The sequence below is a fragment of the Passer montanus genome, unplaced genomic scaffold (assembly GCF_014805655.1).
Source record: "Passer montanus isolate IOZ18808 unplaced genomic scaffold, ASM1480565v1 scaffold13, whole genome shotgun sequence".
Classification (NCBI taxonomy): Eukaryota; Metazoa; Chordata; class Aves; order Passeriformes; family Passeridae; genus Passer; species Passer montanus.
Genome location: NW_024359832.1, coordinates 5,098,724 through 5,111,539, shown reverse-complemented (window position 1 = coordinate 5,111,539; position 12,816 = coordinate 5,098,724). Strand labels below are relative to the sequence as shown.

At 34.3% G+C, this 12,816-nt stretch overlaps 1 protein-coding gene across 5 annotated transcripts in view; it reads right to left on the bottom strand.

Moving 5' to 3' along the window:
- Positions 1–12,816, bottom strand: part of ATP8A1 (ATPase phospholipid transporting 8A1) — a 96,339-nt gene that overhangs the window by 63,763 nt on the left and 19,760 nt on the right. For 3 of the 5 annotated variants that reach the window (XM_039698853.1, XM_039698854.1, XM_039698855.1), the window contains 6 exons: positions 10,436–10,505; positions 9,704–9,831; positions 6,454–6,565; positions 5,466–5,631; positions 3,108–3,235; positions 260–337 (listed from right to left, as the gene is read on the bottom strand). In XM_039698853.1, coding sequence (XP_039554787.1) covers positions 260–337; positions 3,108–3,235; positions 5,466–5,631; positions 6,454–6,565; positions 9,704–9,831; positions 10,436–10,505 — 682 coding nt within the window. Of the gene's footprint in view, positions 1–259; positions 338–3,107; positions 3,236–5,465; positions 5,632–6,453; positions 6,566–9,703; positions 9,832–10,435; positions 10,506–11,949; positions 12,024–12,816 lie in introns of all 5 variants that reach the window. The other 2 variants (XM_039698852.1, XM_039698856.1) reach the window with 1 other exon arrangement.

Below are 12,816 nucleotides of genomic sequence, written 5' to 3'. Positions count from 1 at the left end.
AATGCTCAAAATTCCTTTCATTTTGTAATTTTTTTGATACACTTCAATCTTCTGTGATTACCACATGCACATTGATACAGAGATTGTTCATGTAATGCTGGTTTTAATTCACTGATACTGCAAAGTATTTTTAAAAATATCTGACAAAACAAAGAGAATAGAAATAAGCAAATACTAAGGCAAGAGTACATATTTTTTAAATAAACCCTCATATTAATAATTTCATTACCGAGCCAGAATCAATAATTCTTTTACCTACCTGTCCAAGTTCTTCATTGAGATTGGAAGTACGAGCCATTGCAGCAGTGTCCGTAGGTTCATAGTGCATGTCTATGTCCTAAAGATAAAAAAAGCACATATATTTAAAAATCAGTCTTGCAGAACTTTTCACAAAAAGTCTAGCACATAAATAGAACAGTTAAGTGTAGAAGAAAAGACCATACATGAATAGATCTACCTTAGGTTGTTTCAACACGGGAAGCCACAGACAGTATCAGATCACTTCCAAGAGTCCCCAGAAGAAGTAAGATTTTCTCATGGGTGATTTTGCTCAGATTATTGCTAGTGATCAGTATTATTGAAAAACTGTTTACCCACACATATAAAATGACATTAGCAACAAGCAGAAATGACTCTTAGGGAGAAGTTAGTATTACCTACTTTTGTTGTATGCACAACCAGTCATTTCTAAATAGCAAGATAAGTATATCTCAAGATAAAAACATGAAGATAAATTTGGGATTACACAATAAACATAAGATATAATTCATATGGTGTGAGTTCTTTTTCTCTTACTTGTTAAATAAACATCAGAGTTTGTTTTTAAATACAGTAAAAGATTAAAGAATTGTCAAACATAGTAACGTAGTGCAACAAATTGCAGATGACCAACTTCTCCCTACAAATATAATCTACACTCAAAGAGAAATATTATTTAAGATAAATGTCCAGAGTCCCAGATTAGGATAAATTAAAGGCAACTAATCCCTAGTAATGAGAAACTGGGGCAGGAAGAGAAGGTAAAACTGCCTTTCTGATTTCTTGTATAAACAGTGGCAATCTACACATTCAAGATGGGTCTTTGTTGAATATTTATTTTAAGATAGAGAAAATTAAGAAAGAATTTCACTGCATTCTCCAACTTGTGAACAGTTTGTTTTACAGCACAAAAAAACCCTCAAGAAATCGAAACCAGCTGACTACTCACAAAAGTATTTAACTTTTAAAATAAAGCATATGCTTTACCTGCTACGTCACATGCATTCTTATCTGTATCTCCATAACATATCTCACATATACAAATCTATTTCACACATTTGATCAAGGAATCAGATTAAAGTGTTCAGAATGCTATGATAAATTTACATTCAGAAAAAAAATGGAAAAATGGAAGGCATGTTTACACGGCTTTAAGGAAAACAGCTCACTCCCACTCAGGGTAAACCCTTCATTTTCTCCACTAATTCGTTAAGAAAAAAAAACGAAAGTTTTGATCAAGGAATCAGATTAAAGTGTTCAGAATGCTATGATAAATTTACATTCAGAAAAAAAATGGAAAAATGGAAGGCATGTTTACACGGCTTTAAGGAAAACAGCTCACTCCCACTCAGGGTAAACCCTTCATTTTCCCCACTAATTCGTTAAGAAAAAAACCCGAATGTCAAATGATATTTTTATATTTCATAAGGGATAATACTAGCAGACACTGCCTTTGTACAATGAACCCCACTCCATTAAACTAGGGTTGTGTGCAGAAAAAAAAAAAAAGCAAAATACCAAAGCAAAATGCCAAAGTCTGGAAATAAAATATGAAACTGGACAAAAGTCCCCAACACTGCAAACCACATTTTTCTGATCATTCTGAATGAAACTGATACCTGAATACCAATAAGGAGAAAGTAAAAAGCAGAAAAACACTGTCAAGAGACTGAAATGTTATAGTTCATGGCTTAAACATCGATGTGAAAAGCTGCATCACCAAAGCCCACCTTGAATGGGCCCCCTGAATGAAACCTTGGACTGTGAGTTAAGCCGCCTAAGAGAACTTGAGATAAGATAAAAGGACACTTTTGTTCAATCATCTCAGGTCTGGGAAGAAACAGATAAGGCTGGGGGAGCATCCATGGAAGGGCTAAGCCCAGCAGCTGCCCTGAAAATCATCCCTCCCTAGCTTTGGGCTAGGGGAGGCCACAGCTCCCAGTCTTATCTCCTGCTGCCAGGTTTGCACAGACTCCTTCCCGTCCAAGGGTGGAGGAGGAGGAGGGCCTTGGGTGTGTGGTGCAACCTCTGGTCAGAGGTAGTGAACACCCACCCTCTGTCCCACAAACTGGCTCAGCTGTAAAACAACCCCCCACCACCCCAGCAAAGCCACATCCACAGGACATTCATGTGAGGGGCAACCTTAGGGGTGTCACAATCATCAAAGACCCCCAAAGTGCTCCCCAGACTCATTCCTGAGGCCTTGCATCAGAGCACTGCACATGATACAAAATGATGCAACTGATCCAGAGTCTTGCCAGAGACAGTGTCAAAGTTGCCCTGGATGTTTCCACATGGCCCAAATCAGGTTGGGAAATTAGATATGAATCCATTGAATTCTACGCCTTTTGGAGGAGGACCCTCACCACAAGAAGACCAGATGGAGAGGACCAATGACACAATGTTGGAACCCAGAGAGGGGTGATATATTTCTATTTAATCTGTCCCTCTCACTCTTCCTCTCTCCCCACCCCCTTTTTGTACTTCCTTCTTTCTCATTTACTGTTAAATAAAATGTATCTATTTTTTGGTATCAACATTTAAACTTGTTTGGCTTTAACCATGTTTTGGAGAATATTTGAACCTTAAGTTTCTATCTGCAATCCACAGAAGGCTCACTCTGCTCCTCACAACAAACATGCTTCAAAAACCAATCTGGTGTAGCTATAAATCTATAAAGCGCACTAAATGAAATGATTTATGCTTATCTCCTCAGATTCCACCAATAATAAATAAATAGCATTTAGAAAAAGCCTGAAAAAAATGGTATACATAGAAAAGCAATCCATCATTTCAATTACTTGTGAACCACTTGATTTTTGAAATAAATATCATAAAATAATATTTACCCAATTTATGAAATATGCCTGGATAAATTTAACGACTTCAAGTGTAACCAACAAGCTGATTGGAATAAGATTATTGAAGAGAATGATAAAAGTCAAGAAATTCAATCCAAAGTTGCTTGCTCCACCATCTGCCAAAAAACAAAGTAATCAAATAAATATTTGAGACTGTAGTTAGAAGTATATATATGTACTGTATTCAAAATATTGCATTAACAGCTGATTTTTATTAGTGTTCTAAGAAGAATGTTTGGAATTAATTACAGTATCACTTGCCTATAGATAAGACATTCCTCAGAGTTAAGGATCTCAGTTATAATAGCAGAGTTCAAATTCTGCAATGTGCAATCATCTCCAATTTGTGAAAAGCAAACTTACCAGCCATTCTCTCTTTTTCCACATTTTAATATCAAAATCTGGGAATATCTATATAAGCAACCAAGTTCTAAACTCAAAATATTATAGTTTAATATTTTGAAAGGGGAAATATAAAGTGGAATGAATTTTTTTCTCCACCCACCTTCACACAATCATATGGTCTCCCTCAACAGAGCAAAATACTGCAAAAGAGGTAAATTCATACCCCATGAAATGAAGATATGAAATTAGAGAGTTTAATGAAAGTTCTGAACAAGTGGAAATGTGAATATTGACATACAAAACAAGTAGTTTTATACTACTTTTTCCTTTAAAGTTTTAAGTTTTTCTTTTAAAGATAACTCTAGCAGTAGCACCTCAGAGAGGATGAGAACGGGAAAGTCTGCTGTGAAGTACAGCAAAAAGGTAAAAGATGGAGCCTGCCTAGCTGTATTTAAGGTATCTCAAAGAAAATCAGCCTCAGATAGGTTTCCACTGTCTGTCCAATGTGGATTTGGTTGTTACTGTAAGATCCAGGAATTAAAGTTTTGGAGACTTTCATTAATATCAATTCCAGCATGAAATGATGTAAATGCCTAAAGGATCAGACAGCTAAAAAATTAAATAACTAAGGGGAAAGGGGGATAAAATGCATTTACATATACATTATAAGGCTTCTTACATATCTGGTATCAGAACAACTGTATCGTGAATACAGCCTTAAAGGACATACCTTACAAAACCCAAAACAATTTCATGCAATCATGGGACATACATCAGAAAAGAAACTGTCATGGATACTCAGTTTAGAACACACAAACCAAAATATCAGTGGCTACTATTTAATGTTTCTTTTTTTAGGAATAACAACAACTTATGAACTGCTTCAATTCTGTGCTAACCACATATATCCTTAAAACTTTTATATTTCCCAGAAAAGAAAAAAAATGCACAGATGAAGTGCATCTAATGCCCTTCTTTGATATAACCTGAAATTGTCAATATTCTATGAACCAGTTCACTTTTTCTTACCTCACTAGAAAAACATGAAAGTTAAGTTTCTTAATTAATTAGAAAAAAATTTTCTTTCTCAGCATCAAAAAGACGGGAAGCAAAGTTCATCATAAATGCAGAGACGGAAACTTTAGGAGTGCCTTCAAATCAGAACTTTAAGATTTTTCTTTAAGGGTTTAAGGGTTTTTACCAAAACCCCAAAAAAGCCCTCTTGTGACTACATTCAGAAACCTTGTACTCAGGAGCTTTGTTTCAGTTCTGGTTCTGCCTAAGTAAAAAGGGCCCTAAGAAATTCTGAAAACATGAATAATTGACTGCTAAGTATATTCATGAAAACTTCTTTTAAATCTTGTTTCCTCACAGAGGGTCAGACTCTGTCAGTATGTTGCATGCTGCTGTGATGGTCTGTTCAACATCACACTGCCCTACATCCAGTTTACCTATAGCTGCCCAGTATAATATGTTAAAACACACCTGTGGTGTCTCTTTTATCTTCTTTAGGAGGAGTCTATTAAGTTCTGATATTGATTAAGTTCTACTATTAAGTTCTGATATTGATTAGTTAAAGCCCTGTAAAAATGATAAAGCCACAGCATCACTTCCAAAGACAAATTTAAAAATTCAGAAAAGTCACTGCAGCTTTAAATGTAATCTATTAGTAACAGCTCAAAGACTGATGTCTAGGAAGCTGACTGTTTATGCCAGTGGAATGCTAATGCAGACCTTGCTGAGCTGCAGAGATGGAATGCCTGAAAAAAGTAGAGACAAACAAATCATCTTGCCCTTCCTGAATTTAGCAAGAGCTCAGACAGCAAGCACAATAAGTCAAATTTTATACTTGCTGTGATATACCTAGCCTAATGACTTTAGTCAACAAACAAAGAGAGATTGACAAAAAGACACACTGCGCAAGTGAAGGTAATTATCCTCCTTTCCAAATATGAAAGGCAAGCAAATACTAAAATATTAATATAATATTTTAGATCTTACAATTTAGATCAAGATACCAGTCTCTTCCAGTATGCCTTCGGTTCCATATAGCTGAACCAATAGAGCAGATCAAAGACATGGCAATAAGGATGCAGAACAAAATCAAAATCTGAATATTTGTAATTCGTTCCACATTAGACATTTTAAGAGGTGGACTTGTTGAATTCTGCAAAAGACAAAAACCAACAGTGGTTAATAAATATTAGATGAGGTAACATGGTTCTTGCTTTTCAAATTACATGCTACTGTATCCTTTTCTAAATATTCTCCCAAATACACCATCACCAAAAATGCCTTAACTTAAAAAAACCCAGAACCCAGCAGCTTAGAAATCTGTGAATTGGAGATTTAGAATTGTGACACAAGAAGTTTAAACAATCACACAGAACACTGGTAACACCAATAGTTAACAGTAAACATTAAAAATGAATGTGAATACACCTTGTCAGTGCAATAGAAGATAGCTCCTAATACAGACACACTTCAAGTAACTATTTCACAAATTAGAAAAACAATAAATAATGCATGAATGATCAATCAAATTTTTTTTTTCTCAACAGGTGCATCTCAATTCTGATACTTCAAAACACATCAGGCAAAGTAATTTCAGTCTCTTTCCTCCTCATTTTGTTTTCTGACAAGAATGCTTATCTTTGTACTGGAAAGAAAGCCGCCCAACAGAACAGTTTTAGGAGCAATCAAAAATAAAAATGACAAAGTATGATAACAGAACTTCCTAATAAAGAGTTTTCAAAGCACAAGTTACAAGATAAAATCAATGAATATACTTATGAGTGGAAAAACTACTTTGGGACTAAGTGACTAAAATAACAAGAAATTGCTTTATTTCTATTGCTTTTAATTGATATAAAAGATGCTCTATTACTGACATTTCAGTACTATATTGAATCAAGCCATATTTCTGCACCACAAAATGGTAAATTAAGGTAATAAAACAGACAGGTTGGACAAAATCGAAGTGACAAACCTGCATAAGTTTTGTGTCATGTCCAGTATAGACAACTATCCCATGAACCCACTGAGTATTTCTCAACTGAGCTCCTCGTAGAAGAATCTGATCAGATCCCAATGGAACAGTACTAGAAGTAAGAAGTTTTACATTTTAACACTAAACCAGCCAATGTCAATGATTAAATGAATCAACATTTGTTAAAATGAATTTCTCAAAATTTGCATGATTATTGTTAATAGGTTAGAAACCTTAATTTCACAATTCAGTTTTAGGGAGTTTTGACTTAGAGAAAACTTGAGAGAGAAACACCAGGCCAAAAATCTAAGGTTTCAAAAATATTAATTACCACCTAATTTTTATTAGGAACTACTAATTTTGAGATTGTGCCAAGTATACTGAAAGTAAAAATATCTAATTCTCCTGTGATTTATGATTATCAATTTTTCTCTTAAATTATCTCTTAAAAAATTGATTTTCAAAGTAATTTTCAAATGAAATAATTTTGTGGACTCTCAGCTTAGTCCATTCTTCTAATGAAATAACCATCCTTTATGAACACAGTTATTTAACATTCACAATAATATTTCATGCAACTTCTTTAAACTGCAAAATCATGTATATTTTGTTCTGTTATTCCTTTAAAACCATGTACAGTTAAGGAGAAACACACCCTCAAAAGACATAGGAAACATCTAATTGTCTTAAATTCAGACAGAGTCTTTATACATATAATGTATGTCAAGTTTTTCTTAAAATACAAAAATTTTAGATAATTATTACACTTTTCCATGGATAAACATGCCCTGCTTTGATACTTTTCTTTTTATAAATACCAGCTGGCAGTTCACACTTGTCAAAATTCCTCTAGTGTTTGTAATTCTTACCTAAAACTACTACCTGCATTTGTTTGAAAGAAATACATTATTAAGTTCACAAATTAACTGATTAAGGACAGCAGCTGTATCTCTGCTATATAAAATATAAAGCATCTGAAAAAGTAATGATATTAGTAACATTTTGGGTAGCTCAAAGAGTATAGTTAGGGTATAGAAAGCCCAGGTCTGCCAGGTGTCATGTTACAAATACTCAATATTGTGATCACTCTAATAAAGTGATGGTTTGACAGAGATCTCAAGTGTCTTATTTCCCAACCTCAGCCTTCTTAAAACTGATTGAACACATCTCATTTCTCTTGCATTTTACATAACTACTGACTGTCACCAACATGCTTGGGCTGTATTCAGTAAAGGATATTCTCAATGGGGGAAGATGCTTTTAAAATGCTTTCCTGGCAGAGGGTATATTAAGAGGTAGTAATTTCTGAGATACATGTGAAAACTTACACAACAAAATGTTTTTGTTAACAAGTATACTTCACTCTTATCCAAAATTTTAAGAATGTCTTCAGGAAGACATATACTTAAGGCCTGGATAACCAGAATTCAACCTTGCTTTGCACAATCCCCTCACCACTCACCAAGCCACTGTCAAGTCATAGGTTCATATAAATCAGGCTACAAAACTTTTGTCCTTTCTCTAGCTAATGGTCTTCATGGACTAAAACCAAGCTGACATGCTTCTGTATACTCATAATAAAGAGTTGCACACTTTGGGGATAAGGGTTAGCTCACTCAAAGGCTGAGGATAGTCAGAAAACTTTTGCATCTTTTAGTTCACAGATTTAGCCAAAAGGCAAAATACCTCTAATGGTCTTTTGTCTCCTTGAATACTGGAAAACAAAGAAAACTTTTTTTATTTTTGAGTTGCCCTCCCATGAAGGGAAAAAGAAAAGCCTGAAAACAAGATACAACACTTATGGCACTCCAGTGACTTACATTATGTGAAAGAAGAGTGAGACACATTTTCAGTATCCTCTACCTCTCTTGCTTTTGCAAATACGTTAAGATGAGAATGAATAAAGTGTAAATCACAACTGCTGGACCTACATAATGTGGTAGGAAGGTCTAAAGATCTGGACAAATAAATATCAATTAGATGAATTTGCACTGCCTCTATGACGGGCAGAAAAAGAACAGATCCTTGATTTTTCAGGTTAAAGTAAGGCCAAGATCCAAAAAGAGTTACTTACCTGTAATTCTTTTTCACTGAAGGTAAATATTATATTAGACCCACACTTTTGGAACTATTCTACTACAGAGGAACTATAGGCAAAATATTCGAAAACGTAATATCTCAAATGAAAAATTTCTTGACCAGTAGAGGGCGGCCTGTTACCCATTCTTGAGGCATAATAATCGTCAGTACATTCAATATTTATTTTTAAAATCAAATTAAAAAATTAAATTATTAGATTAAAAAGGAAAGGCTGTTTTTCCTTCTAGCCAGGGAGGAAGAATGAATGTGCGGGTCTATTATAACTATTACCTTCAGAGAAGAATTACAGGGAAATGTTTTTCTCTTCTTAATGACAAGTACAGTGGAATTGTTATATATCCACACTCTTGTGACTGAAAAATCCTAGAGTGCATCTGTAAGAAATCAGTAAATAAAAAAATGGAATATTAAGGGGGAAAAAAAGAGAGGTATTTAGTAAGTAGCACTATATGTATTAGTCTAAAACCATAAAAATGAACAATACTGGATATGGAGAAATAAACACCAAATAAATAAGAAATGCTGTAAATCTTTCGGAATGAAGGATCTAGCAATTTTGGATCTAGCAATAAATCTTCTGTGAATCCACAGAGGACCCTGAATATCAGTATTTGGTAAGCATTTCAGTATTTAAAGAATTTTCTAACAGTTGTGCTGTAAGTGCACATTTTCTATTTTTAAAGGAACATACTTTCAGTAAACTAAGGTATTAAACATTTTTCAGCTACCAAATTAGAAGAATTTGAGGTACATTGCAATGGATTCTGTTCCATTCTACACTTAGACAGGTAGAAGAAAAGAATAATTAAAAAAATAAAAAAGACAAGAAATTATTTCTTTTCAGCTTCTGTAACAAATGACATGCCTAAGAAGTGAGCTACCAGGCACATATTCCAAAACTGTCAGAATTTGATTAGCAATCTCTCCTATTATTAATACTTAACACTTTCTGAAGGACAACTAATAAAACAACTCAAGTTGTAGATGTCAGAAGTAAGGTTTTATACTTCTAGTTTTTCAAAAGAGTGAAGTCTAGCAGAGAATATGTAAAAAAAGATTTAGTATTCATATTTTTACTTCAGTAGTTTAAGAACACATAGCTGTCTACTGTTAGACTGAATCTCCCAAGGTCTTCCTCATATTTACATACCCATGCCCATCCAGTCTGATGTTTCCAACAAAGTCATAGAGATGTCTGTTCGGGCTCTCACACTCAATTCTGCCGGAGAGTTGCATCAAACTTTCTGCATCCTTGATGTCTGATGTTAGTGGCAAACCCTGCAAACAAAATTCATTTGTCATGGCATTAAAAAACACTATCCAGTAACAAACACTATCTAATAACAAATCTTTGTATGATCTAATAGCAAGACCAGAAAACTATGGGAGCAAAATGCACCAGCTACACTTTACTGTCGCAATTGGGTGCTGCAGTGAAAATGTCACCTTGGCATCTGAAAATACTATGACCAAGACAGGGTCATCATCCATCACAGAACTTTGCAAGAATGTCCCTGCATAGTGACAGTACATTCAGTCAAAATCTGCTATTCCCCACCTGTCCCTGAAGGATAGTACTGGCCCCATCAGCTGCTTTCTGGAGGGCTTCTGCCCCATCATCTGCTCTCTACAAACAAAGTCAATACCAAACCACTGATGTGTCTACCTACTCTCCCAAAGAAAAGCCCTAAAACAAAGCAAAAGAATGACTTAGGAGTAACCACTCATTCCTCCACTTTTATGATGCCAATAATCCATAGTTTTTTATTCAAAACACTAAAATTTCGGTCTTCTAGAACATCCATCAATGTAATAAGATATTTTTATAATCATTAATAGACAAAAATAATATTAGCAATATTTCCAAAAATGAAAATCCTACCTGTCGAATTTTTAAGTTAGTCTCACCATCTAAGTTAGATGTTTCAATGTAGCACATGGCTTGTGGTTCACTATCAAGAGAAAAAAGGTCCTGAATTCAAAATTATAATGGCAGAATCCATAAACTTCCTGCAATCTTGTAATATTTATTTATGCAAACAGGTTTGTCTTACCAATATTCAAAACCAGAATAATTTACAGCCAAATCTATAAAAACTAACAGTACTTTATATTTTCAGAGAAGTTTGCCAAAGCCTATTTTCTTAAACAAAACATTGATAAAATCACTGTACACGGCAAAAGTGTTCTATCTTTACACATGAGATACACATGGGCACAGTGTAGTGCATTTGTAGTGCTTACTAGAGCAGGCAGCAGGAGCTTAAGACAGAAACAAGACAGAAAGACAGTTTTGATTCTGAAAAGGATCAAATAAGTCATAACACCTTAACACTTACAGAACAAAGGTTTACTCCCTACACCATTTTAATGCTTCTAGTGTTTTCCTTCATTCTAGCATGAAATTTGAGCATTAATTATTTTTAAAATTTTATTTATTAATGGAAAAGTGGCTACAGATAAGTGACTTTACATTATTTGCAGGATAATGTTAAGTAGGATATTGTAACACAATTTGGTAAAGTATAAGCATTAAAATGTGAAAAATTATAATAAGGTGCATTCAGGCTACTGTTTTATTCTTGACTAACTTCTCTAAAAATATAAATAACTTTTATTTAGCTTGCTTGGATGGAACCACCTGTGTAAGACATTTTCACAATTCTAACATTTTTCACAATTCTAACATTTTTATTAGTTAACAATAAAAACCAAACAGCATTTTTGTAAAGCACTTTTAAAACAAACTAAGGCAGCAAAGATATTTCAAGTGAGACACATGCTTAATTGCAAGAACTGCAGCAGATTACAGTGACCTCCAATGTAAGTTACAGTTAGATCAAGGCAGGCCCATTGATTTGTTAGGGAAAAAACAAAGTGTGGTAAGAGTGCAGACAATAGCATAAAGCTGACATGTCTAAGAAACATGCATTTTGTCACAATACACAAGAACAATGCTGCTTTTGCCACCACATGCAGCAGAGATTGTGCAACATCCAAGTTTGTGCAGAGGGTCCTCTACCAGTCCTACCAATGTTAAACTATATTCTTTGCTGAAAACAGCAAGTTGGTAGCAACATGCATATTCCTCTTAAACATACAGTTAACCTGGTGTTTAACTGCGCTCATTCAATGACAACTTGTTTGATAAAATTTCATAGGGGTGGCGTAAAAACCAAGAGGAGTGAAACAGTTTTAACTTCTTGAAGTTTTATTGTGTATTTTTACTTTAACGATCTGCATTTAATAAAAGAACCCTTTCTAATTTTATAAATATGTAGGTTTTCTTGGAGAAAGATGAATAGCAAAGCAAAGATTATCAACATGGCAGTGTTATTCATATTTGGTATTTGAGGACCCACATACACATATCCTGTGCAACTACTTTATTCTAACCTTGATGACAGACTGATGAGATCAGCTGGGAGATGTTCCCCATTGGTCACTTTCACTACTTCCCCTACTGCCACCTACACATCCCAGTTTGAAATGATTAGAACAGAAAAATAAGTGACGGGGAAAAAAAATCAACAACAAAACAAAACAAATGAACAAAGACAAAAAGACAGAGTTTGAAATTATTATTCAAACAATACATGTTAATTAAAATGTCTGATGACAATTTTTTCAAAATCTATTTTAATCAGGTCAGAAAGAAAAGAGCTAGAACACTTTCATTTTTACTCAAGTGGTTTATTTTACAGTAAGGCACAAACTTAAAGCTGCAAAACACACTGACATTGTATGTAAACATAAAAAAAGTGTTATGCTTATTTCTCAACTCATCAAGTTTCCAGCCACTCCATATATCAATTAAGAAAATAAAAGCTAAACCAACCAATTTTTCACCAGCTTTTCTGAAGAGCCAGGTAACAAGTACCTTTTCTATGCAGACATGCTGAAAATTATTCTGTATTTTTTTCCAGTTTCGCAAATTTCAGTGCACACTGAACTAGAAAGAACCATACAGAATTAAATCTCAGAGGTTTATGTCCTTCACTGTAAGAGATTAGTTTCCTAAAATAAATAAGATCCTCTTTTTCTTCAGAAACTGCTATTGCTGGTAAAAAAAAAAAAATCCAGTATTATTAGTTTGAATTAAAACCAGGCCCACAGACTCACATTGCTTTTGGAACCTAAAATGTAGCTGAGCATCAATAAGGACCTGAAAGCAAAATTGATGAGAGTCTTCCAGAAGAAACATGGCCACATGGAGATGAGAGATGGAGGAGAGCACGTGCCAGTATGCAGGCAGAATTAGAG